This window comes from Diabrotica undecimpunctata, chromosome 1 (assembly GCF_040954645.1).
Source record: "Diabrotica undecimpunctata isolate CICGRU chromosome 1, icDiaUnde3, whole genome shotgun sequence".
Classification (NCBI taxonomy): Eukaryota; Metazoa; Arthropoda; class Insecta; order Coleoptera; family Chrysomelidae; genus Diabrotica; species Diabrotica undecimpunctata.
In genome coordinates, this window is record NC_092803.1 from 19647513 (window position 1) to 19674915 (window position 27403).

Consider the following 27403-nt stretch of genomic DNA (forward strand, 5'->3'; position numbering starts at 1 on the left):
ACTTATTGCTGGTTGGTGGGATCTAGTTCAAGATGTGGTCTAGTTGTGAAGAGAACTTCTTCCAGTTCACTTTTCTAAGACTCCACCTAGATCGAGGATGTGATCTGATTGTTGGGATTGATATGTCGATGGTGATAAGCACAGGATGATGTTGAGTATGTGGAAAGTCTGCAAGGACACTTATCGTAGCTGTTGGTAGTCATTGGTATCTTTTGAGACAAAGCATAGATCTGGGTTATATTCTTTTCTCTATGCAGCTGATTTAAATGTTCTTCTGTCTATGGCATCAAATACTAGATATGTGTTTTGCTCTTTGGACTTGTATATAGTAGGGTATGGATGAGTATATAACCAGAGATAAATTAAAACTACTATGTGACTCGTTTCTAACAAATGCTTGAATTGTGTAAACGATTTTCTTTAATCTAATGAATTTAGCTACGAATTGTTCCCTCTTCTTCCTTTCAGTTCACAAATATTTGTTAATAATTTCCTATATCTTTGTTCGCAGCTTTCCCCGACGTCACCGAACACACCATCACCTCCGACTGGGAATTCATCGTGCTCGCATGCGACGGAATCTGGGACGTCATGAGCAACAAAGAGGTAGTCTCCTTCATCAGAGAAAACATTGCCACCGGCCACGAACCGGAAGAAATCTGCGAAGAATTGATGATGCGCTGTCTGGCGCCCGATTGCCAAATGGCCGGCCTTGGATGTGACAATATGACTGTAGTTCTTGTGACCTTCCTGCACGGCGAATCGTATGAAAAATTGCAGGAGAAGTGCAAGCAACCTCCCACGGAGCACGTTGATGTTAAGGACCAAGATACTGACAGTTGAGTCTGTTGAAGAAGATGATAGGAGGCTCGTTCTGGCGGAAATACGAAAGCTTAAGAGAATGAATCAGCTGTATAGGTATTACTGGGAAAGGTGCTCTTTTGATTAGGTTTTGATTTTTTTGGCAAACTTACATTTTACCCAAGTCTTTGTGTTTCCAGTTTCTAACTAATAACACAACAACTTTTAGGCCAAGTACTCTGAGTAATGTAATAGTTTCTTTGGGGAAATACTCTCTGGATTGGGGGGGGGGGGGGCAAATTTGAAGTGCACTTTGTGGTGCATTATTTTTCTTTTTCTTCATTTGTGACAGTTTTTGCTCAATTTCTCCCTTAATTCGTAGCGATAACGCTATATAATATTTGTAATTGATGATTCTTCCTTTCTAAAGGTAATCGAGGGACAAAATATCTTGCGTCTCCCAAATTACTCAAGCCAAAACCTTGCCAGCTGATGTTGACGTTTGGGTGGCTTTTACTACCTTCTGTTAACTCAACTGACTACCCATTTCGACTTCTTTGAGAAGTAGTGGATGCAAGTTTCATTCATTGTTGTACATAGGACAAAAACTCTTGTTTATTGTCGTAAAATAGTTGCCACAACATTATGTATTGCCGACGCGGTGTGATTTTTGATCTACTGCAGGCAAATGCGTTAACCACTTAGAACACAATAAACTTATTGCCAAAGTTTATATAAAATCTTGAATATACTGTCCTCTGCTATTTCACGATTAGCAAAAACGGTTTTGTTAATTTTTTTATGTTTTCCGGGACACAGCTTGAGCAGTATTTTTCCCATCAGGAAACATTGCTTTCTCGACATAATATGCAATTCAGATATTTCCATTATTTTGAAAATTGCAAAATTATCATTCAGTTAAACTTATAAAATAATGATCTAACAGCTTAAGTCCTCAGGGCAATTCTGAAAGTTTGTTCTTTCGAAAGTAACATAGACTTGTTATTAGTGTTGTCATCCAAATATCATATCCGGAACTTATTGAGGTTATGTTAGGTGTGAATGGGTGGTTAACTACTCTTCCATTCGACTTAAGAAATCTATTGTGGCTCATCCCTAGGTTAAAGTTGTCCCTTCAGTTTCATACGTGTTCCGCTTCTCGTCACCAGCCTAACAGAATCTGCCATCTGCACGTGTCCCTTGAGGCGACAGTGTCCTGTTGGGAAACCTACCTATTTATATCTAGTAGATCTTTGGATCTCTTATTAATCAGTCTGAGAAGGATATCAGACTGTATTTAAAAGAAAAATTGTGAACTACTATCATCGATTAATTTATTATATTACATGTTGCGGCTTATTTAGTTAAAAATGCACTAATAAAATAACAAAATTTTAAAATAATGTTCTTTTATTTTACTCTTTTGTTATAAAGCTGTAGTCAATTAATTTACATAAAAATCCTTCCCGTTTATTTAACTGGCCGCCCATTTTGACGCTGTGGGGCGATATAAGCACTTAGTAGAAGAATTACTTTATTTAGTGTAGCGATAACCGATGTTTAAAATGGCCTATACTAATTTTTATACTAGATTACTATTTCCTAACTAGAATACTTAAGCATTTATTTATAAGGTTTTATATTTCCACCGCCAGAGCGCGCCTCTATCGATATTATTAGAGAGGAAGGTGATATTAAAAGCATTAGTATTTATTTGATCCATTTATTGTTTGATAGATAATAGATAATTTCTTACAATACTGAATTCACTTAATAGTAGGGTGGAAGAACTTAAAAAAACTTTTTGTACAAAGATGGCCGGAAAATCAAGACTTGATACTCGGTTTCCATTCAAAGTTTTTCTTTAAACAAACAGTATAGTTTTTGGAATTAAAACTTTGCACTTTTGTGGTGTTCTGGTAGAAGCTGGTATGTTATTTGGTTAGTTTTTTTATGATATTAAAATATAAAAATAAAAACAAGTGATATTGAATATAACTACAGTATAAGTGTCGGTGTTGTATTGGATTTTTATTAGTAGTTATAGCAGTTTCTGTTTTAATACTGAAAACTTTTGCCAATTAGTATCAACAACTACAACTCTTCTCCATACTGCCATTTTTTACCTGCGCTTTAGGCATAAGTTTGTAAACTAAACACTTTTTATACCTATATAGCCTTCCACTCCACTATTCGTAGTTTCACACAGTTCCACACAGCTTCCTACAGTGGAAATTTAAGAAGTAGTGGATAAAATTCCTCTTAAAATGAAGGTATGACAACAATGAAGGTATCATACTGTCGTTGATGCTTCTGTTGTACTATATTTGTATTTTTCATGGGCAAATAATAAAATCACTAAAACCTTAGGCTACATTCTAAGAGACATATATACACTCTGTTGGTGTTTATACGAACAAAACTGCCCTCAGTGTAATCAATTCCACAGAGTTAAATGCTTTGGTAAAGTCCATAAAGTACCTTTACGCACCAACTTTAATTTTGTTGTCACACCTTCATTTCCTCTTGCATTTACCATATATTTGTATATTTTTGTTGTTTCAATATAAAAAAAATCAATTCTTTAGATATTAAACTTTTTAAGATATGTTAAAGTTTTTATTATGTTTTCTTTTTTATTAATTAATTTTCTAGTCATATTTTACATTATTACAATATATATACGTTTTTAAGAGAATTTAAAGATACTTATATCATACACTGGAAAAAAAAGATGGAAGTAGTGTTAAGTTATTTTACTTACTTTTAATGTGTTTTGTGTCTTTTACATAAATTTTTAGGTTCTTCCTGCTTCACAAGTCGTATCTAGAAAACATATTTTTATCTACTACTTGTAGTTCTTAGATCTAATGCATTTCTATATTCTGTCAGTGACAATCTTTGCCAAAAACATGTCCCAAATCAATAAAATTTACAACTAGAACATTCATTTTAGTATGTTACGAGGATGTAGTGAAAAATTCTTCGCCTGCTATAGAAGCAAATACAATTTTAAAGTCAAAAGTATTTTATTATTTAACTAGACAATTCGAAAAATATTATATCTTGCTCTGTAAAGCAGGTATCCACAGCTTCTTTCTGCTGCGTTGGAACAAAAGTTACGACTTCTTTCAGTTGAGGAAAGGTGTGATAATCGGACGGAACTAGATCTGGTGAATAAGGAGGATGTTTGAGTAATTCGAACCCTGCATCACAAATTGTTTGTACAGTGTGTAGAGACATCATCATCATTTTGGCTTTACAACCCTGTGTGGGTCCTAGCCTCCCCAAGAATTTTTCTCCAGTCGTCCCTATCCATCGCCTTCCTCCGCCAAGCACGTATTTCCATATTTCTCATGTCTTCATCGATGTTATCTAGGAATCTTGTTCTGGGTCTTCCTCTTCTTCTTTGACCAATAGGTCTATCAAGGAGCGTTTTTCTAGCTGGGTCGGTTTGCCCCATCCGCATTACATGACCTACCCACCTCAGACGTCCTATCTTTATGTGTTTTACGATATTTGGTTCCTGGTATATCCTATAGAGTTCGAAGTTGTATCGTCTTCTCCAGACACCATTTTCATTTACCGCTCCATAGATGCGCCTTAGTATTTTTCTTTCGAAACATCCTAACATGTTTTCATTGCTTTTTGTTAAAGTCCAGGTTTCTGAACCATATGTTAGGACTGGGCGTATTATTGTTTTGTAGAGTTTTACTTTTGTATTTCTTGATATAACTGTAGATTTAAAAAGGAGATTAAGCCCAAAATAGCATCTATTAGCCGTGCAAATTCTGCGGTTTATCTCTGCGGTAGTGTCATTTTCAGTATTGACGAGCGTTCCCAGGTATACAAATTCGTTAACTGCTTCGATGACGTCATTTTCTATAACAAGTGGCCGTAGTGTTTGTGGTTGCGTACCTATTTTCATGTATATTTTTTTATTGGTGTTTATTATTAAACCCATTTTTGTAGCCGCTTCCTTGAATGCTACGTACGCCTCTCGTGCTGCGTTTTCCGTTCTCCCAACAATATTGATATCATCAGCATATGCTAAGATTTGCACAGATTTGTTATATATTGAACCCGTAGTTGTGATTTGTGCCGTACGTATTACTTTTTCCAGAGCTAGATTGAATAGTATACAGGAGAGTGGGTCTCCCTGACGTAGCCCGTTATTTGTTTTAAAAGGTTCAGAGAGTTCCCCCTGGATTCGTACTTTGCATTCAACTTTTTCAAGGGTTAGTTTGGTTAAACTTACCAACTGATTTGGTACTCCTAGGTCTATCATTGCTCTAAACAATTCTCTTCTATTTACAGAGTCGTAGGCTGCCTTGTGTAGAGACATTCTCCTTTAAAAAGATCTTTTTGTACAATTTTCCGTGTCTTCTTTCTATGCTTTTTTTCCGTATATTGGTCAGTAACTTACAGGATAGCAACTAAATAACAGGAATAATAATTCTAATTACTCCTTAGCAATCTCAGAAAAACACAACCTTCTCCAGCAGATTTTTTACGACGAAATTTCTGAGGCTTTGGACAACTAGACAATCTATTTTGCTAGTAGTTTCTAATCATTGCCAACAGTTGCCAGTTTGCTGCGGCCATCTTCCTTGCGTCTTCCTCAGTCTTGTTCTAACTCTACTGCTATTTTCTACTACTCGTCTGGGTGGGCATTTCACGTTCGTATAAGAAAGACATTGATCGCCAAGGATATTAACCTTATCTTCTTAAATGTGCTTGTCTCTTAACCCCTTCACATACAAGTACTTGATTATGGCTCGATACTTCAATTTTTTAATTTTCAAAATTTCGGTCGACATTCTTTTTTTTTCAAATTTTATTGTGCAACTCTGGTTTTTGACTCCCTGGCGTGAAACTATATTTTCACTTCTAATAAGTTCTTCGTTGCTATGGTAACGCAATATTTTCTCTATCCACGGAACCGGACTAGGCTAAATAAATATCAATACATCCTGGTACTTGTAATTTTTACGTCTGTTATTTCTTTATTAAGTACAACATGCAATTGACCCTTAATGTTGGTCTATTCATTTTAATTGTAATTCATATGCTTATGCTCACGTATTTTAAGAATTTCATGGGTAGATCGTGTGACTAATGTTGAGGTCCTACGTAGAATAGGCAAGGAATGCGACATTATTAATACCATCAAAGAGCGCAAACTAGAATATCTTGGTCATATTATGAGGAATGAACAGAGATACGGCTTGTTGCAACTCATTCTTCAGGGCAAGGTATTTGGAAAGAGAGGACCAGGGAGAAGAAGAATATCTTGGCTTCAAAACCTGAGAAAGTGGTTTAATACATCGACAACCGGACTATTCAGAATAGCAGCAAGCAAAGTTAGGATAGCCATGTTGATCGCCAACATCCGGAACGGATAGGCATCGTAAGAAGAAGAAGAAGAAGATGCTTATGCTCGCTTTCAAAAGACTTTCTTATATCAGTAAAATATAAAACTACGAAAATTATATATTTAAATCATCTCAGTGAAATTTATTCGTTTCTTCTAATAGTTAACAAACAACATGAAATTTAAAAACTCCCTAGACTCTACCTTAGACTAAATTAAAGTCACTCACCATACTATCACATAATTTATAATAGACTTTTGGGAAAATAAAAAAACAATAAAATTAAATTTCTTAATGTTTCACAATATAAACAAAAAAATTTCAACAATCAATTAAAATTGAGTCTTTCGTCTCATGTGAATCAAAGTTTATGTGACGATAAACCCAACTTTTTTTTATTTAAATTTCCACATTGTGTTAAAACAACTTTAATCAATAGTGCTCAAATAAAGGACTTCTATGTGAGCTAGAAAATCAAGCCAATACCATCGCCACAAAAACCTTCTTCTTGGCCTATTTTGAGAAAAAAAGAAGTTTTTAAAGGTTATATCCTTCAATAAACTAAACATATGGTTGAGACTATTCATAGTTATTAAATAAAATGGAAATCATTACAGAAGAAAATAGTCCATGCATTTAAAATAGCAGATGTTTGTTTTTGTACCATTTTTCAATGTTTTATCTATTTTTAATTTTTTAAAATGATGACCAGCTTTCAGTATGGCATTATCCTCGCATTGTAAGTACGATCATATTAAAAGACTATGATTTCTCGTGTAACTAAATTATAGCATATCCTGATGATGTTGGGGATCATCAACGAAATATTGGAATTAAAAGATAAAGAGTACACATAGCCTATATTCTTTCAACTATTTTCTTTTTTTGAAATCACACACGATGAAATCTTCGCGTACTTTTACAACGGTTGCCTGCTGTGAAAGTATGTCGATGTACTGATTTGGAGTTGGTATTGTGTCTATTTTACGACATTCCTTTTCGCTGTTTCCGAACACTCTAATCTGCTGGAAGATTGGAGTGGCCAGTTACTGGAAACACCAGTTATCCTGTTTTGATAGAAGGATGTTCCAACAACCATTTGCAACACATTGTGATTATGGTGGTATTTTTATTCTGACCTCCGTTACAGTCTGAGATCAGTCTAATGGTAGTGATATTGGTGAGATATGTCTTGTTTAGGTGGTTATACACTGCAGATACTATTGTATTACAATTTTTTGAGAAATTGTTTTCTGTCCAGACATTTGCGAAAACGTTGTTTTTATTAAGTGGCCCCTTTGAAGTTCCTGGCCACAATGGAATTAAAAAGATATAATTGCCTACTATAATACCACAATTGGTCTGATAATTTAGTAAGGTTCATGATTTTTTGGCAATCATGACAAATTATTTTCACACCCTCTTCTTCCGTCTTAAGCAGCAAATAGAAAGCTTTTGCCCTTAAGCTAAGAGCTCTTTTTTCTACTCTGAACTGTTCTTTTTTCTACTCTGAACTGTTCTTTTTTCTACTCTGAACTGTTCTTTTTTCCTTTCACCTTTCTCTGTTTTTATTTTCTCTAGTAGTTGCAGACACGCCTAGTGAATATTAGTATTAGGACTGTTAAATCCTAAATTGTATTCGATGTTGAAAATATGTCTTAAGTAAGATTCTTTTGCCGGTGCTTAACATTCATTTTTGTATAGTTTGCACACTTTTGAAGTGTGCGAGTAACTGCATGTACTGATGCCTTTTTATCCTTGAACCTTTTTGTCTTTACGGTCTCCTCTTTTTTTTCTCTTAGTTATGCAAGACTTTTGAACCAAATTTGAGACACTTACAGTTCTTTTTTTAAGCAAAGCGTTGCTAAAAACATTTGGCAAACACTTATAGATTGTTTATAGACATTTGTATGATATTTTATGGTACACTGCTTGGTTGCTTTTAAAGGGATCTGGTCTCCAGTCCTTGGATCCAATCTCAAGGTCCTTGATTGTTTTCTTTTAATCGGTAATGCTTCACAGCATTTCAATGTGATTCTGATCACTTTATTACTCAGAGACTTTTGTTTTATGACCACTACGTGGTACTCTTTGCAGAATACCTAAAACAAAAAGTAAAAATATACAAAATTGGTTTTAGCTCCATGATAGCACAAGTGACAAACCACAGAATACACCACCCAAAAAGAAGCAAAAGCTTTGTCGGTACCTTTGATGTTCGTAGGACAAAAATTTCGAAGGGACAATGACAATTAAACTACTTATTACACTAAGAAAAGTAATGAGGAAGTTGTTCAAAACAGTAGTAAAGTTATAGTTACACTGAGCAACAAAGTAATGGTTTTTAAGTAGATCTATTTTGTATGAATTGTATTTTTTTCTGTAAAATTTAATATAACCCATATATCAATTCTTTACTGATAAGTAAAAAAGTCTTAAGTCAAAAATATCGATTTTTTTATACAAACAAATTAACGTACTAAAAGTATTTTAGTACGTTAACAAACAGATAAAAAGCGATTGAATTTGAGAGTTAATTTCAAAATAGAAATGAAAATCAGTCGATTTCTATTACTTTGACACCGGGTGGTGTATTCTGTGGACAAATTAAAAGAGTTCATCCAAACATCCATCGGTATCAATCAGTCATAGATTAACCTTAATGCGACCTGCGGTACGGCCTTTAATAAATAAAAACGAACGAATTTACCTCTCTTTTTTCGCCTTGTTAGCCTTCCAGTTATGTGACTGTGCAGTCCGTTTTTGTGCCTGGTTTTTATTAACAGGCATAGGAAAAACATCCATCTTGGTAAAAAATTAGAAATTATATAACCGGCCATTACAGTTTTGGTTCCAAAGAAACGCTCCTATTGGTTGGTGTGAGTGTAGCCATGTTGGATGCTGAGTTTATATGGGCGTAACCAAGTTTGTTTCAAAACAATTTTTTTTTAAATCAAAATAAATCTGGACTAAGCTAAATTTAATCCCAAACTGTTTCTTTAGGTAATAGGCAGTCTCGAAATGAAAATGTTGCAATCAAAAAGCCAATTTCTAAATGGTACCCCTGATATATGACTTGTCAGTACTTCCATCTAGATTTATTTAAATGAATAAAAAAACGGTATTTACAGAAAGCTAATTTAATTAAACACAATTTAGAGAGTTTATGTTAAATATGCACTTATTTAATTGCGCTCACTTAACTTCTAATTTCTTAAATTGTCATGCATTTATAATGGAATTATATTAACCGTTGTTCAAAAATTAAAATGTCTTTATATGCTTTTAGATGTCACAGAATATTCTCAGTTTTTATTGTCACGATCTTTTCGGCTACCAGCCAGGGTAGTTTTTGAAGCGAAGCTTTTATACTGGCGTTGTATTTATTTTTCTCTCTAGTAAAATGCAGAGCAGATCGTCACGACACGGCAAAGCAAATCGTCACGACATTAAATAGTTGGAAAAGTCAATTTACTCGACAAGGGGAGTCATTTGACATTTTTTTGAGTACCCGTCAGAACTATATTTTATATAATGTTGTTTTGAGCAGATCAAATGCCAGTTAAAAGTGCCGCAAATAATAAAATTGTTTTATTCAATTTAAAAAAAAATTTAAATTTTAAAAATACAGAAATGTAGTATGAAGCTTCGCGCTAGTCTACAGTGCTGCCTACTGTATCACTTTTTTTGTCTAATATTTCAAATAAATAGTAAAAGGCGCGCTTTCATGCGTCTGAAATTGTCTTTTTTACATGTTGATGTTTACTGTTTCTTTCAGTTTTAGTTGGAAATGTGTGGGTAAGGTGATATTGGACGTATCTACTTCAGACCCTGTGGCATATACAAGGTTTGTGCCAGGTGATACGGACCTTAACCGGATTCGATTGTTCTGCAAAGTAATTGTTTTCGATGAAACAATGTTTTATTTTGAGAAATGACTAGGAAAGCTGTTAAAACACAGTATATTAGTAAGCATGTTAGTTTTCTTTGTTGTTGTCGTTTGTGCTAGTGATTCATATAAATTTCTGTTTAGATTATGTTTCAAGCTGCAGCCAAAAAGATTTCTCCGATTTCTCCACAATCACATATCTTATTCCGATTATATTTAGGCGTTTTGATGTTATGCAATGCTGGCTTCTTATTCTGCAATGGTTGTTATGTACTATCTTCACTAATGTCTTTTATTTGCAAACTAAGGTTTCTGCATTAGACGTTCCTTTCCTTCCCTTATTTTGTCATTATTTTTTGTACTCATTTTCCTAACAGTCCCATAAGATCTTTTTAACTTGTGGTATTTGAATAGTGTGTTGTGGTTTAAATCTGTCCATCTGTCTGTTTTCTCTTGCTTTATTGGCTAATTGGTCTAATATTAATATGTGGATTAATATCCACACAGATGAGCCTTACCTTCTTCCCCTGTCCTCGATGTCTGCTATCATTTTCGTAGTACCCAGTATAATGCTATCAGCTTACAATCTATTATTGCCTTTGTAATCTTCTGTCAGGCAGTTTTAGCATCTGAAAGGATTATTATATTTTCAAATACCTGTGTTTTATAAAGCTGTATCATCATCTAGCCTCCAACGTCCACTGGTGAACATAGACCTCTCGCACTCTTTTCCGATTTGCGCCACCTGAATCCAATTTGTAGTCACTCTTTTTTTGTCATCGGTCCATCTCTTCGAGAGTCGACATCTGTTTCTGTTAGCTTTTATTCGGGATATCCATTACAAAATTCACTTTGTTCACCGATCATCAACTGCTCTTGCTACATGAGCTGCCCAGCTCCATTTTAGTGTTGATGTTCTTTCAATAACGTATTCTACTTCTGCAAACTCAAGATTACATATCTAAAAATTTTCCATCTACGTCTAAAGGTCTCCGTATCCTCATTAAGTGTCACATAAGCTGTAGCATGCTCATAGATATATTTGATAAGTGATATGTATCGGTGATCTATCCTACATCGCGTTAGAGCACGAAGCATTTCAACTTGATGGTTTGAAGTACCTATTTAAACTTTCTTTAATTATAAAAATAACAATCTGACAGAGTCTAGATAAATATCTATTTGTTTTTACTTGTATATTAAATACAAGTAAAAACAAATAGATATTTATTAGGTAGTACTGATCAGTGGCGCACCTAGAATTCTCGTGTGGGGAGGTTTTTTTATGCTACCTCCATTTTGAATCCTAAAATTTGACTAGAATTAAGAATTAAAAAAAAAGATCCTCAGTAATAAACAATCAGTTTAACAATTTTGACATAATTTATGTCAGACTTATCTTTTTTTATACTGAAGCATAGGGCAAATATTTGCGAACAGAACATTGTTTCCTGACCCTATTTAGTTTTATTTTTTATAAATAGTTTCCAAAATGTTTCTATTTCTCTACTTTTGTTTCAATAAATTATTTTTAAAATTGATTCTCCCTCTAATTTTTCTGCTTCACTAGTGTCATGATACCTATGACTGCCACATGTGTTTTCAGTTATATTATTTTCTTTCCTCAAACTTCTGTACTTTTTTTTCTGTGGTTTTAGTTACATTTTTGTCACAATCACAAAATTTTGGTTTAGTTTATGTAACAAGTGTCATATGGGTTTTGATTTCCTTGTAATATATTATTATTTCCCCATTTTCTCTTAAAACTAAATCCTGTCGCCATAAATTGGAAGTTTAATAATAATAACCTTTTTCTACAATAATGTAAGAATTATTGTAGAATTTTTGTAAATAATACTTACATAGCAATACTATTAATGTTTTTTTATATAGATATATTCTTACACTATTGTAGAATCGTCCGAAGAATATAAAAAAGTATTACTATATTTAGTTCTAACACATTAGGGACATAAATGTTATTACTTTTAGCTCTGAAAATTAGTTGCATTGGAGAAAGGATAACATTCATTCAATATTAGTGACTGCGATTTATCAAAACTAACATAAGCTTCAGATATAAGAGTTTAAAAGTAAAATTGAACACAGAACGTATTCGGGAGCAAAACTACGCGACTGATTCCAAATAATTAGTGTCTATAGACTAATTTGAGCATCAACAAGCATGTCGAACCGAATGTTTTTTTATATTTGATAACCTATAGTATTTTTTGTAACATATGTTTCTATAAATACCGTTACTTTTGCCGCTGTAATAAGAGTTTTATTGAAGAAATGCATAATATATGTTCAATGTTTTACGTTTATATTGGTAGTAATGTTTATTAATGGAAAAAATAGTATTAAATGAAACATTTCTTATATTTCTGTAATCTAATTCTTTAAAAAATGTTTGTTTATGGTTTAGATACTTATAATCCTTCATTTTTCGACAGATATGCACTAGCTTAGTCTTAATTTTAGTAAGTGTGTTAGTAATTGAAACCGGTGCATATTCTGTTCGAAATAGGAAAAGACAACAGTATGTTCCTATTCAAGAAGAAAGTATAACTTAGAATGTAGTTTGTATATTTTTAGTAGGTTTATGCGCAATATCACTAATTTTGTATCCTCTCCATTCGAAAAACAATGTAAATAAGATGTAAGGTATTTTAACATTGTAAATAAACTTATGTACATATAATATCCTGTACAAATTATGAGTCGAGTGTTATTCTTACCTTTATCAACTAATTTTCTTTCTGTAGTCTACTGTTCTTCACTACGGTCAGTACTTCTGTACGGTCAGATCGATAGACACTGTAAATATCCATAAAGACCCCAAATACAAAATATCCACAAAGATCCCACTTCCTTTGACGTTTCATCGAGATTGGCGGTATCGTTAGTTAGTGTAATATTTTTCGGTCAGCAGTTAATATCGGCCTCAGGCACCGACGCGAGAATTTACGCACTATCGTAAACACAACGCGAACAAGGTAATTAAATTATAAGGGTAATCTTATAATTTTGGTATTTGTAGATGAATACTGATGAAAAGGAACAACAGCGACTTCCACATTTATTAGAATCAGCCGCCACAGACACTGAGCAGTCGGACCATGATTCTGACTAAGGTAAGATTTTCAGTTTAGCAAATTGTTCTTCCAACCAAATTGTCGACAAAGATGAAGAATATTTGGATTCCTAGTCGGACTGTGATAACGCAGATTGCGGTCAGGAACTTCTAGAAGCTTATGACTCTACGGAGTCGGAGTAGACGGAGAAACTAATATCACATATTTCAAGCCATCAGTAAGCAATACTCTTAAGTTTTTTGGGTAAGGCTAGGCAAACAAGATGGAAAAAACATCTCCGTTACCGAAAAATACCAAGGATCAAGTATAGGTATACACAAAAAACTTGAGAATTCCCATAGAAATTTGGAAATATTTCTTTTCAGAAGAAATAATACAATTGTTTTACATACTTAACAAAATGATTGAGAGTATGCAAGCAAATTTTACAAATTCAGATGAAATGTATGCACTTCTGGGTTTACTGTATTTATCTGGAAAGTACAAGGCGAGTCATCTCAATTCAGACGATTTATGAAAAGCTAGCGGATCCGGAATAGAAATGTGATGTCTCTTAAGAGATTTAGGTTTTGATGCGAGTTTTACGTTTTGATCATAAAGCTTATCGTCAGGATCGATTAAAACCGGTGAACTTGCTGCAATGCGACATATTTTTGATTTGTTTGTAGAACGATGTCGTAAACGATATCGTAATTCGGCATTTGTCACAATTTATGAAATGTTTTTGGGATTTCGTGGGAAATGGAATTTCCGTCAGTATATATCCCGTCGAAACCAAGCAAATACGGTATAAAAGTTTTAGCAATGTGTGACGCTAAAATGTGCCATTCCAGTAATTTTGAAGTGTATGTTGATCTTCAACCAGAAGGACCTTATAGACTATCAAATAGCGCTCAAGATGTTGTCATGAGACTTTCGCAGTGAATTCAAGGAATTAATAGGAATATCACAATAGATAATTAGTTCACTGGTTCACAGCTGTAGGCAGTATCCGCAAAAATAAGCGGGAATTACCCTTGTTTACTATTCCTGCAACCAGACCACCAAAGTGTATCATGTTTGGATTTCACTGTAAATGTAGGTATATGCCTAAAGCAAAAAAAATGTGTTACTTTTGTCCACGATGCATCACAATGATTATATAGATTTAGATACAGGTGATTTTTTGAAACCAGTAATAATAACGCAACAACAACAAAAGTGATGTTGATAGAGTAAACAAGCTAATAGCGAACTATATCTGTGCTCGTGGTACCCGAAGGTGGCCTGTAGTAATATTTTATGCGATCATGAATGTTGCTGATATAAACAGCCAAATTATTTACGCGTTTAATAATCCGAATGTTGAGAAGAAATTTCATTCATAACCTATCATATGAACTTTTTACTCCACATCTAAAAAGATCCAATTCGCCATATATTCCAAGACTGATGCGGTTACGTCTAAAAGAATTAACGAACCATTATACTACCGAAGCTCCAGTTGAAAGAGGGCCAATTGGAAGATGTAAATTTTGTGGATCACTGAAGAACCGAAAAACAAAAAATAGATGCGAACATTGCAGTCTTTTTTATGTTTAGAACACTTATTTGGCAACAGTTAGTAATTACAGAATTTTTTCCCCAGCAAAACCGGTCTCAGGGACTGACGCGATCAGAGTATCCTAAATTTATCGCGCGAAAAATGTAGAAGACAAAATGTAACAAATATTATTAAAAGCTAATAGTGGAACTGAAAAGTAATGTGACAGGACAGGTTAAAGAAGAAATAAATTCATATAGTACCTATGAGAATATTTGACACACACGTAACAGGAAAATTAAATGAAACGAGAAGAAAACAAAATGAGAAACCAATTACTTTTCTTTGAGTTTTCTCAACAACTTTAATAAAACTATGTATAAAAGGCAAGGTTAATATTTTTTATAAACCCAGTAATACATAATTCTGCAACTTTTGGTAGCATTGAGTATAATAAATCGCGTGTCAAGGAACTAAAACATTAAATAGGAAATACATTTAAATAGCACTTTATCTCAATTGATCAATCAACAACATTCACAATTATTTAGCCAATTATTTGAATTGATATAAATTGAAAAATATTTTGCGTCTGCATTATTTGAATAAATATAATTAAAATACGCAAATTTATATTGACTCAATTTCAAAATCGACAACGCTGCGACTGTCACTTTCGAGACACATGACAGCTAAATGATTAGATCAGATGTTTATAATTTCTCCAAATTTTGAGATTAAAATGGTGAAATTTTAAATACGATAAAAGTGTCACACATTGATGACAATGTATAAATCATTAATAAACTTAAGTAAAAACGTAAGGCTAACAATTATTTTTATTAATAATGAATATATTATCATTTGATCATTTCAGGAACTTAGAAATATAAGACAGAAATCTAGTCTGGAAGCTCTAAAGGAACGAATTAAAAATGGTCCCGCTTTGCAAGAATTTATCGAAAGCACTGATCCAGTACTAAAAGAGGATCCAGCTACTTGGGCAGGATATGAGGGCAAGTTAAAACGCGAGAAGGGAGAGGAAAAAAGATTAAGATTACCCCCTTGGTTAAAAAGAACCATACCCACAGGAACAAATTTCAGTAAAATCAAAGACCAATTGAGAAACCTTAACTTGCATACTGTGTGTGAGGAAGCCAGGTGTCCCAATATAGGTGAATGTTGGGGAGGAGGGGAACATGGCACTGCCACAGCAACAATAATGGTAAAATTATAATATAAAATATACATAATTGATTAAGGACGAATTTTTATGTTTAGTTGCTGGGTGACACATGCACAAGAGGGTGTAGATTTTGTTCTGTCAAAACTTCAAGAACACCTCCTTTGCCAGATCCAAACGAGCCTGAAAATACTGCTAAAGCAATTGTTTCTTGGGGACTTGACTATATTGTTTTGACTTCTGTTGACAGAGATGGTGAGTTTGGATTTGAATCTAACTAATACTATAAGTTTATAACATACAATGTTTCCTTTTCATAGATTTACCTGATGGTGGATCAAATCATTTTGCAGAAACTGTAAGAAAGATAAAGCAACAGTAAGTAAATGCAAAACTAGTTGACAAACTATCACTTAAGCATTTTTTTATTTCAGGAGCAATACTATTCTTGTTGAATGTCTAGTACCAGATTTTAGGGGCAATTTAGACCATGTGAAGATAATTACAGAAAGTGGACTAGATGTATATGCCCACAATGTCGAAACTGTTGAACCCTTAACCCCATATGTAAGAGACAGAAGAGCTAGATACAGGTAGGTCAATATTTTATCCTTGTTTCAAATTTACAAAAAAAATATTTTCTATTACAGACAATCGCTATCAACTCTACAAGCTGCCAAAGAATTCAACCCGAATCTCATAACTAAATCATCAATAATGTTGGGTCTGGGGGAAACAGACTATGAAGTAGAACAAACCCTCAAAGATCTCAGAGAGCATGACGTGGACTGTGTGACTTTAGGCCAATATATGCAACCAACCAAAAGGCATTTGAAAGTTGTAGAGTATGTCACTCCAGCTAAGTTCCAACACTGGGAGAAAGTGGGAAAAGAACTTGGTTTTTTGTATGTAGCTAGTGGTCCCTTGGTCAGAAGTTCCTACAAAGCTGGAGAATTCTTTATAGCTAGTATATTAAAGAATAGGAAGACCAGTACAGCCCAGTGAGGTGCTAGGAACTATAAATAGAGATGTTTAAATTAAAGTTAATTTGTAAATAAACTCAACTGATTGTATTAATTGTTTCTAAACCCTCTTATAGTCATTATGATGCTATTAGTACAAGATCCCACTGCAGGATCACTATGTTCATAATTTAGTTCATCAAACTCACATTTTTACATACATTTAAAATTACAAAAATACATTGATAATAGGTTGCCAGTCAGAAAGGAGCCGCAAATATTTTTAATTCAATTAATGGTAATTAGGTTTTGACAAATATTTTATTTTATTCATTTATTTATTAAATAGAATACACTGTTCATGACATATATGCATGTTTTTATATCAAATTAAAAGCTAATTTTTTTCTTAATATGATGATATAACATTACCTGAGAAAAAATGGTCACAGATTAGGGTTGGCAACTGTTAAAAAACGACAGGTGTCAAAGATAAGGTAAAATAAAGTTAGAGTGCAATGACACTGGTTTGACAAGTAATAATATGTATATTATTGTATATCTATCGACGCATCTTTTAAAAAGTCACACAACTAAAACTTCAAACCAGTAGCGTTGCATGCTAGCTGTCTTTTATTTTTTATCTTTGATACTTCGCGTTTTTAAATGTTTGCATTTTTTCTCAGGTAAACTTATATCATCATATCGCCTTCTGGCAATAAAAGTGAGAACTCAAAATAACGCGTTTCGAGAAAATCAAGTTGCAAGTTTTTGGCATTTTGTATAGCTATTGTATGCTTTGGGTTATATTCGTTTTTGGCTAAAACTATGTCCTTTATTTCAGTAGATATCAAAGATTGCTTTTCAGTTCGTTTTGGCAATCAGTATTGTTGCAAGAATTATTATGAAATATCCACTCATTCCGATCTCCCATTAGTAATAGCATAAATAGAAATGATAAATAAAAAGTAAATGGTTGTTTAATAATTTTATTAAAAAGTAAAAGAGTTCACATTTTTTTTAAAGGCCACGCCTCAGAAAAATGATGTATTAATTTATTATGTATTAACCTAATGAATTAGGTGACTACACAAACTTGGTAACTAAAAACAACACTAGGGAGGATCACCCTCGTGCCACACATTAGAAATAGCTTGTTTGTCTTTAAGTCAAATACAGTTAGGTTGTACGTAGAGAGTTTCGACTTGTAATAAAACGTTGAAACTTCTCCCTTAGGAGTAGGCAATGCTGCTTGTAAATCGTATGTTGCTACGATGACATCTCCTGCCTTGAGTTCTTCTACATTCTTTTCTCGAAGTTCTTCATTGGAGTTTTGAAACACTGCAAAATTGACGATGGTCTTTTTTGGGAGTAAAAAATAATAAGTTGTATTCGTGATTGAAAATACGTAAAAACATCATCTGATTTTCGAAATGTATGCCTTGTCTGCAGAGGAAGGCGATGGATAGGGACGACTGGAAAAAATTCTTGGGGAGGCTAGGACCCACACAGGGTTGTAAAGCCAAAATGATGATGATGCCTTGTCTGCATTTCTCAACGTAGTCACGATATATTTGCGTTATTGACTTACCTCATTCGATAAACTGCCTTGTGCTGGTAAACCACAAAATCTCACTGCTTCTCTATACTGCCAAGTTCCCAGTATCGATTGAATAAAGACATCCGTATTTCTTCTAAAACTTTAGGTCTCATAACTCTTGCTTTAACGATTTTGTTAGATTTCCGAGAAGTACGAATTACGTATTCCTTACCTGAATTATGAAGCTGTTTAGCCTTGTTACTTTTCCACTCTGAAGTACAGGCAACTCATTGTTTCCTCTTCTTGTAGTGGATCCACCTTCGTTTTCTGGTGGAAGATTATTCACATCAACCAGAACTTTAGCTTCTGGACATATTTCATGATTTTGTTCTAGCTTACCTTCTTTAGATCGTCTGATTTCTTTTGCTTGATTTTTAATCAGCTGATCCATGTTAGCTCCATCCATTTCAACACTGCTGGGGGACCTAACGTAGTCCGATACATTGAAATCTGGATCTTAAATTGAGTCGTCATCTCCGAGAGGTTCACCAATATCACTACTTGTCGATTCATTGTCCAGATTTTCAATCCTGTCTTCAGCATTGTGTGTGGATTCAGAACATGCTAAAGTACTTTTATTTGAACGAGGTGAGATTTAAATGAACTTTTGGCATAATGTGGCTGTCTTTAACAGTCATTATTGTTGAAAAGCGATCATACACTTACATTCTCGATCATGCGTGATGCTGGATTATTAGGTTCTAAATCTAGATTCTCCTTTTCATTCTGAGTAGTCAACTCATTGGAGAATGATAATGGTCTACATAATGATATTAGAAGTCGACCTTGCACACCAACATCCTATTGAGACGGCCCCTAAAAATAAAATGAACCAATATGTAATTTTGAACATTACATTATAATTATTCTTAAGCTATGAGATTATTCTTCTTCTTCTTAACGTGCCCTATCAAGTCCCCTTGACGTTGGCGATTAACATGGCGAAACTGTCTCTGTCTTGAGCTATTCTAAAGAGTTGCTCAGCTTTCCTCATTCCTGTTCTATTGAGATTGAGATTATTATTATTATTATATTAAAATATTGTGTGCCATTATGAATAAATATTATTTATCAGAATGTAAACATTGACCTACTTAAGGATTATAGGTATTACGATATTATTGCATTAGTCCCAAGCATTACTGACGCGTTGAAATTTATTTTGGAATTTCAATGTGTGTTTTTAGTTTCAAAAAATTATTTCATATCTTAATCTTTGCCCGAAATTGTTTGCAAAATCGCACCAAATTGCTATGTATTCATAATTATAACATTTGTTATTAAAAATATACCTACGTAAAATAATTCTTTAGTTATGACGAAAGCAAACATATCACATAGGTAGTGAATAATACATAAATATACAATACTTACTTCGCAATCTGAATAAAGGGATATCTCTAAAAGCAGTACAAAACAGTATGACAACCCTAGAATAACAGTGTTCTCTGATGACAACTCAAAATGTAGAAGCGAAGTTGAAGCATACACACTAAGAACTCAAAAGGTTCAATGTTCAAATTCAAACTTCAGTAACAGAGTGACGGACTTTAGCGTTCGCCCACAACACGCGCCGCATTTACTTCCTACCACTCTGATGAATGTAACAGTGAACTTTGCGCCTTCACTCCGAGAGTATTGCAGTTAAAAATGTCCCAATTTCCCCTTCGAATTATAGAGCTTAAAATCCTCTATATGTAAGTGTAGACATCTTAAAAACGACCAATTTTGAGTTGTCCCGGTATCATTGCCGGAAGGTGATATTCTTCTTCTTCTTCAGGTGCCATCTCCGCTACGGAGGTTGGCAATCATCATAGCTATTTTAATTTTTGAGGCAGTAGCTCTAAAAAGTTGTTTTGAGCTGCATCCAAACCATTCTCTCAGGTTCTTAAGCCATGAAATTCGTCTTTTTCTGCCATCTATCTTTCCTTGCATTATGAGTCGCAGGATACCATAATTCTCGCCCCGCATCACATGTCCCAGATACTGTAGCTTTCTTTCTTTAATTGTAAGTTCAACTTCCTTCTCTTTACCTATTCTTCTCAGTTGTTCACTTCATTGTTCGTAACTCTATCTACCCAGGAAACCCTCATAATTCTTCTATAGGTCCACATTTCAAAGGTGTTAAGTCATCTCATTGTGTCTAGATTTAACGTCCATGATTCCACTCCATAGTATAGTACACTGTATACGTAACATTTTGTTAGGCGTACTTTAAGAGCTAATATTAAATCTTTGCCACATATTTTCATAAAATTAGATCATGCTTTTTCGATTCTGACTTTGATTTCTGCAGTGTAGTCATTATTTTTTATTTTCTGTCATAAGTGTTCCTAGGTAAGTGTACTTTTTTACTCTTTCGATCTGCTGGCCCTCTACTATCAAGATTTCGTTAGTATTATGGTTGTTTTTACAAATTTTCATAAACTTCGTCTTTTTGATATTGAGCGAGAGTCCGTACTCTCTACTACACATTACTATTTTACTTATGAGTCTTTCCAGGTCTTGTAAACTATCTGCTATTATTACTGTATCATCTGCATATCTGATGTTGTTAACTAAGTCTCCATTTACTCTTATGCCGACTGTTTCATCTTCCAGAGTTTCTCGAATTACCTCTTCAGAATATGCATTAAATAATAGAGGTGATAGTATGCAGCCTTGCCTGACCCCTCTCTTTATTTCCATTTCTTCAGATGTCTCTTTTTCAATTCGTTAGGCGATATTAAGAAAACAGTTAGCTTTAATTTCATATAAAAACATGCATATATGCCATGAGCAGCATATTTTATTTAAAAAATAAATGAATGAAATAAAATTTTTGTCAAAAATTAATTACTATTAATTGAATTAAAAATATTTACGGCCACTTTTTGACTGGCAATCTATTATCAATGTATTCTACTAATTTTAAATATATATATATATATATATATATATATATATATATATATATATATATATATGTACATATGTACAAATGTGAGTTTGATTAACTACATTATGAACATAGTGATCCTACAGTGGGATCTTAGGCTACATGACATTATGAAGTGTTTTGTATATTACCAATTATTCAAATTGTTATCTTAAATTAGACAAGTGGTATTTTTGTATTGATTGCTTTGGTTGGGCCGCTTAACCAGTTTATTTTTTTTTCTTGTTTGTCATTGACACAGTCACATTTGTAAAATGTGGTTATATGTAAATCAGATGATGAGATCCTTGAAAAGTTCAACAGGAAAGTCTTGGGTAACTCTCTACTTAATTAATTCGATACTTTGCTCTGGACTGACCAAGTTGTTAATATTGTACGAAAAAAAAAATACAATTAAGATCTCTTGAATGACTTATCTGACAATTAAAATAGTAGTCATTATACTGACAAAGTTTCTGTTTGGTATTTTACAGAACCATGGTTGCCTATTTTTTGTTTTACAAATTTTAATCAGTATTAATTCGTTATATGACTTTTTCACTTTTTTTTTCATTTTTTATGAATAGTTCGGACGGAGCTAGTTTGTTAGTCCATTTTCCATAAAATATATTTTTGTCGCAGTTTCCTCAAAGTTATTGCACAACTTGTATATTTCTTTGACTGTGATCCATCTTGTTTTCCTTTTTGTTGTAACTTTGATTAAAACTCAATTTTCAAAATAATAAATACAAATTTTCTATGAGATTATATTTTCGGGTAGGTAAGCTAAGATTGAGATATATTGATGGGTATAAAGTGGGGAGTTTGCTCATATCTCTGGGTCTAAACCCTAAACCTCTACTGATAATAAATGTCTCCTATTTAGGCAAGATGATTTTGAAATAATTTTCATCATAAATGTGGAAGAAAAATAAAAGAACTAATAAATACTACTAATGTATTAACAAATTTTACTAATAAATTAAAATATGTCTGTTCCTGTCTGCTTGGCTTTGTTTTTTGCCTCTTCAGCTGTAATTTTTTCTTCCCTTGAAGGTTCTAAAGGCTGGCCATCATCTGTAAGCTTTCCCTCTCTGAAATCTTTTGCTATTTTTGGAGCATATACTACATTAAATAAATCTTCAGCTGTGAATTCTGATTGAAAGACATCTGGAGCTCTGTAGGAGACATATGGTTTCAACTAAAAACAAAAAGTGTTATATAAATATACGATTTTTATTTAATTACAAGCACCCCTTATTTCTCTATACCTTATGAAATCGAAAGTAATACAGTACCTGACAGTTCCTCAAGTCTGGTACTATTAATTCTGGTATTCTTTCTGGAATGGTAATAAATTTGTCTCCTTCCTGATAACCAACGTCCCGTACACCTCTTTCTGAAATTCATTTACTTAATATGCTAAATTATTTAGTCTAAATAATACTAACTGTGAATAGGGACTTCAGGGTCTGGATTTTGCATTTGTTGTTGTTTGAAGATTCTAGTTCCTCTTTTATTATATATGGAAAACTTCTTAAAATTTCTTTTACCATATCTTATACTGGTTGTTGATAAGCTTCTTTTAATAAAAAAATTAACCGAAGACATTTTACCAATTTTAAAGTTGCTTCAATTTTCAATACTACGTTAAGGTTATGTTACTTCTATTTCTTCTTTTTTTGTTCATAACTTTTTCAAACATTTTCAGTGGCCGTTATTTTCTACTCGTTGGCAATCTTGGACGATGCAAGCGATTCTACGGTTGGGTGACAATAATCGCAACTAAACGAAAAACTACGGTTTCCAGACAAAATAAAGGTAGTCTTCGTGATTTTCAAATAAAGCAAACGTACTGCGTGATTCATAAGCTTGGATCTGTAGAGTAAAAATTTTTCTACAAAGCTGGCGAAGATGGTTTTAGCAGAGAAAAATAGTGAAAACATTCGGAACGGTAGAAGAAGTCGGGGACCAAGCCCAAATGGTCACGTACAAGCAGATTCCACCAGCGAGGACGAGAGTAGTGGTAAGCTTGCGTTTGATAGGCCCCCTTTAACTAGTACCATATATTTTGTGATTAATCCTTCCCTTTCATATATCAAAAGGCATTGATTTTAACTCACTGTTTTTATAGTACCAGTAGATAAAATTAGAGTAGGACGTGACTATCAAGCAGTGTGTCCAGAATTACAACCTGAAAGTCAAAGGAAGCCCGAGCTTTTGGCCGATAGAGCTTTGCTAGTATGGTCACCAACAGAAGCTATCCCAGAATCCAAACGTGAGTATTTTACATATTTTTTCAACTCAATGCAGCCGCCCCCTAGTTTTGTGTTTCACATGTAACCCCTCTTTTTGGGGCGTGGAGGGACATTGCAATAAAGAGCATGTATGATGAAGTTTTAAAGTCGTAAAAATGTGTGCATTACTTATTGATTCTTTTTAGAAAATTTAGGCGTAATATTATTTTTATATTCATGAAATATTAATTTAAAAATATTGAGACATATTTTCATGTATTGTTTTCCTAATCTAAAGGTTCAAAGTACTTGCATTGTAACTATTATTTTTTATCACTAATTTATCTAGTATTGATAGATTAAAAAGTTATAGAGCTGTTGCAGGCTTTTAGAAAGGTATATAAACTTATAACAGATAAAGAAGAGGTTATGGATCTATATATTTTCCATAAGTTACTAGAAACATTCTAATGTCTTTTATCTTAGAATATAGTATTTGTGTATTTCTACTGCCTTTTTCTCATATATTTCGTATACTGAACCCACATGGGGATAAAGACAAAGAGAATAAATCTACTTATGATTCCTTGATTTCTCGATTGTTCCATTCACATTATCTCTATGATCATTTTAGATATCATTCTTTTTTTATTTCAATAATCATTTTCTCTTCTCAGACGTTCCATTTGGCATATTGAGCTTTCAACGTTTTTATTATATTGCTGAATTATTTCCCTTGATACGCAACTATAACATTATTTTAAAACTATCTTATTATCTTATTGCATTTTTTTTGGAAAATTTTTAGGATTGGTAGCGGCTTAGTTAAATTAGAAATTAAAAAATTTCTGGTATTAGTGCCATGAATCAAATGTGGCACACCAGGTTTGGTAACCACTTACTTATTGATTGCTGAAGTTCCATTGTCCCTGAAAATACTCTTTGTGATGCAATTTTTTTTTGTTGTTTTGGAATTGAATTTAATTCACTTTTTACTCCTTTTAAATCACTGTTTTTTGTTTGAGTTTATAGAGTTTCTTTGGTAAATTCTTATCTGGTCTTTATATTTAGTTGTTTATACATTTATTTAATGTTATTTTTTTTAACTTTTAGTAATGATTAGTAGTTTTCCATGATTTATTGCATCTTGTTAAACCAGTTAGTTTTTATCTTGTTCTAACTTTCACATTTTTTATCCCCATTGATGTTTTTTAAACTACATATTTGATTATTGGTAATTGCGTCATCATATCAGCAGATGGCAGAGTTAAGATAGATGTACAAAACCGAATAACCCAAGGGAAAAAATGCATCTGAATACTGAATTCATTACTGTGGTCTAATAAAATAAAGATGCACACCAAACTTCGCGTATACAGAGCAATTGGAGAACCAATTACCACATATGGTGCCGAATGTTGGATGATGACAAAGAATGAACGAGATAAAGTAGACATTGTGGAAATGGATTATCTTAGAAGGTCATGTCGAGTATCGAGAATGGAAAGAATCAGGAATGAGAAAATATGAAACCGTACAGGAATTAGAGATACTCTTTCAGATAGAATACAAGGAAGGCAATTACAATGGTATGGGCACGTGATGAGAATGGAGGAGGAGCGGTGGCCAAAGAAAGCCTTAATGTATGTTCCGCCAGAAAGAAGGAAAAGGGGAAGACCACCAAATTCCTGAAGAAGAGAAATTACAAAAACAATGCAATCTAGAGGCTTAGAAGAGGGAGATTGGAGAGATAGGAAAAGATGGAGGCTGAAATGCGGGAAGCGGCAATCGCCGTAGGACCCCCGTTATATGATGATGATGATGGTAATTGCGTCTATTGTTATATAAAGTCATTTTTTTTCTTTGTTTTTTATCAGTTTTTCATTTTATTTATTGATCTAGTCCTCTTTGGTTCTTTTATCATTATTACTTAGCTCAGGGTAGGTTTGTTAGTTGTTTTAACTCTTTAACTCTTTGTTTAATATTTGGTGGATAATTCCTGCTCATATTTTCTACTTATTTGGTATATTTCTCTTCATGTAGCTGGTAAAATCATTCTCCTTTGATGTTATAATCTAATGATTTTAGGTTGTGTTTCTTAGAGAAACTTTTGTGGCAGAGGAAGCAATTGTTATTTTTATCTTACACTAACTTTTTCAACATTCTTTCAGTGGAAGACTATATAGTCCTGGCCAAAGATAAGTATGGGTACAATGGAGAACAAGCCCTTGGAATGCTCTTCTGGCACAAGCATGATTTGGAGAGGGCCATGCTGGATTTAGCGAACTTCACACCCTTTCCAGATGAATGGTCTGTGGAAGATAAAGTTCTCTTTGAACAAGCCTTTCAGTTTCACGGAAAGAGTTTTCATAGGATACGCCAAATGGTAAATATTTAAATATATTTAGATTAACAAGACTTACATTTAATTTTTTTGTCTGCTTAACATAACAATAAGTGAAAACTTAAAATTCCTTTCAGTTACCTGACAAAACTATAGCCAGCTTGGTCAAATATTACTACAGTTGGAAGAAAACTAGATCTCGTACTAGCTTGATGGACAAACAAGCCAGAAAATTGAACACCCCTAAAGAAGAAGGAGCCCCATCAGAAGCCGGTTCTGAAAATGGTTCCAATGACGAATCTGATCATGAGGATAAGGTAGGCATCAGTTGTGATTTGGTTGATGGCATGGGTATCATAGTTGTATGCATGAACATGTTTTTAACTAATGTAATAGGTTTATATTTCTACAGGGTCTATCAGTGTTACAGAAAATCCTGGATCTTGGTTGAAATCATTTAATAATTATATTTATATCTAGTATGACCATTTTCTGTCATGTGTTAAGACTCAGATGATGATTTGTGCTTAACAAAATAATTTAGATACCACCATAAAAAATAATCAAATATTCATTAAGGCAGTTGTAATAGAGAGAAGATGGAAATAATGATAATGCATGCAGGAAGAAAAAAATAATAAAATATAAATGGAAAATCCACTAAGAAGAATTAAAATGATGATAAATATAGAAATATTAACAAAAATGTGGAAAACAGGCAAATAGCATTAAAAATGAATTAAGTACTAATATACAAAAGCAAACATAGATACTTATAATTTCAAGGAAAAAGAGGAAGAATGTACATAGAAACTATTTGTATCTTTAATTCAAGGAAGAATACAAAAAATATGCAGAAAAATATCCAAACAGGAAGTAATGAAATGGGCTATAACATTTAATGGTACATATTTCTTTCAGAAACCTGTGACATAAAGTTGGGAGGTTCATTTATTATAAATTCCTGATGTTTTCTTATAAATTTAGTATAATTTAGGAGTCAAATGCTCATACTGATTCTAAAAACACTTATTTACATCTCAGACAAGTAATTAAAGCAAATTTTTTTACCACTTGTTGGTACCATGCAACTTTTCATATTTTACCATTATCAAAAACTATTCCTTAATCCATAATGAGTAGTACGAGGAATGAATTATCGATGAATATATAAATTGTCGCCGATAAATACAAGAATTTAGTGCTGTTTTAAGGTATGTTTCATTAACAAAGTGTCTACAGCCCCTTTCAAACACAGTTGGCTTAACATAACATTATTTAAAAATTTATTTTTAAAGATCCAAGATAACTATATAATGAGTACTAAGTGAACTTCATTTATTTTTATTTGTGTACAACTAACTACCTAACACAAGCGGTAGTTGTTAAATCAGTAAAACTAAAGTTAAACAGGAGAAATGCAAAAAAATGTGCAACATTGACACATAATCGATTTGAAAGTTTACCAGAGGTTG

At 33.2% G+C, this 27403-nt stretch overlaps 4 protein-coding genes across 5 annotated transcripts in view; 3 read left to right on the forward strand and 1 right to left on the reverse strand.

Annotated features, from left to right (window-relative positions):
* Positions 1-12785, forward strand: part of LOC140445932 (probable protein phosphatase 2C T23F11.1) — a 35030-nt gene extending 22245 nt beyond the window's left edge. For both annotated transcript variants that reach the window (XM_072538389.1, XM_072538380.1), the window contains exon 4: positions 512-12785. In XM_072538389.1, the coding sequence (XP_072394490.1) occupies positions 512-843 (332 nt within the window). In that variant the 3' untranslated portion in view covers positions 844-12785. The remainder of the gene's footprint in view (positions 1-511) is intronic.
* Positions 12786-15358: 2573 nt separating this feature from the next.
* On the forward strand, positions 15359-16941 carry Las (lipoyl synthase, mitochondrial). Its single transcript, XM_072527718.1, has 6 exons — positions 15359-15505; positions 15563-15910; positions 15967-16123; positions 16189-16246; positions 16303-16461; positions 16519-16941. The coding sequence occupies exons 1-6, from the start codon at positions 15467-15469 to the stop codon at positions 16871-16873; spliced, it is 1116 nt and encodes a 371-aa protein (XP_072383819.1). The 5' UTR covers positions 15359-15466; the 3' UTR covers positions 16874-16941.
* A 5350-nt stretch (positions 16942-22291) lies between these two features.
* On the reverse strand, positions 22292-23027 carry mRpL41 (mitochondrial ribosomal protein L41). Its single transcript, XM_072538436.1, has 3 exons — positions 22799-23027; positions 22646-22746; positions 22292-22548 (listed from the first exon to the last, which is right to left on the reverse strand). Exons 1-3 carry the CDS (start codon positions 22956-22958, stop codon positions 22330-22332), a joined length of 480 nt encoding a protein of 159 aa, XP_072394537.1. The 5' UTR covers positions 22959-23027; the 3' UTR covers positions 22292-22329.
* A 96-nt stretch (positions 23028-23123) lies between these two features.
* The window catches only part of LOC140445957 (REST corepressor 1-like), a 41681-nt gene continuing 37401 nt past the window's right edge, over positions 23124-27403 (forward strand). Inside the window, exons 1-4 of the mRNA XM_072538423.1 lie at positions 23124-23373; positions 23482-23625; positions 25756-25970; positions 26066-26245. Coding sequence (XP_072394524.1) covers positions 23262-23373; positions 23482-23625; positions 25756-25970; positions 26066-26245 — 651 coding nt within the window. The 5' untranslated portion in view covers positions 23124-23261. The remainder of the gene's footprint in view (positions 23374-23481; positions 23626-25755; positions 25971-26065; positions 26246-27403) is intronic.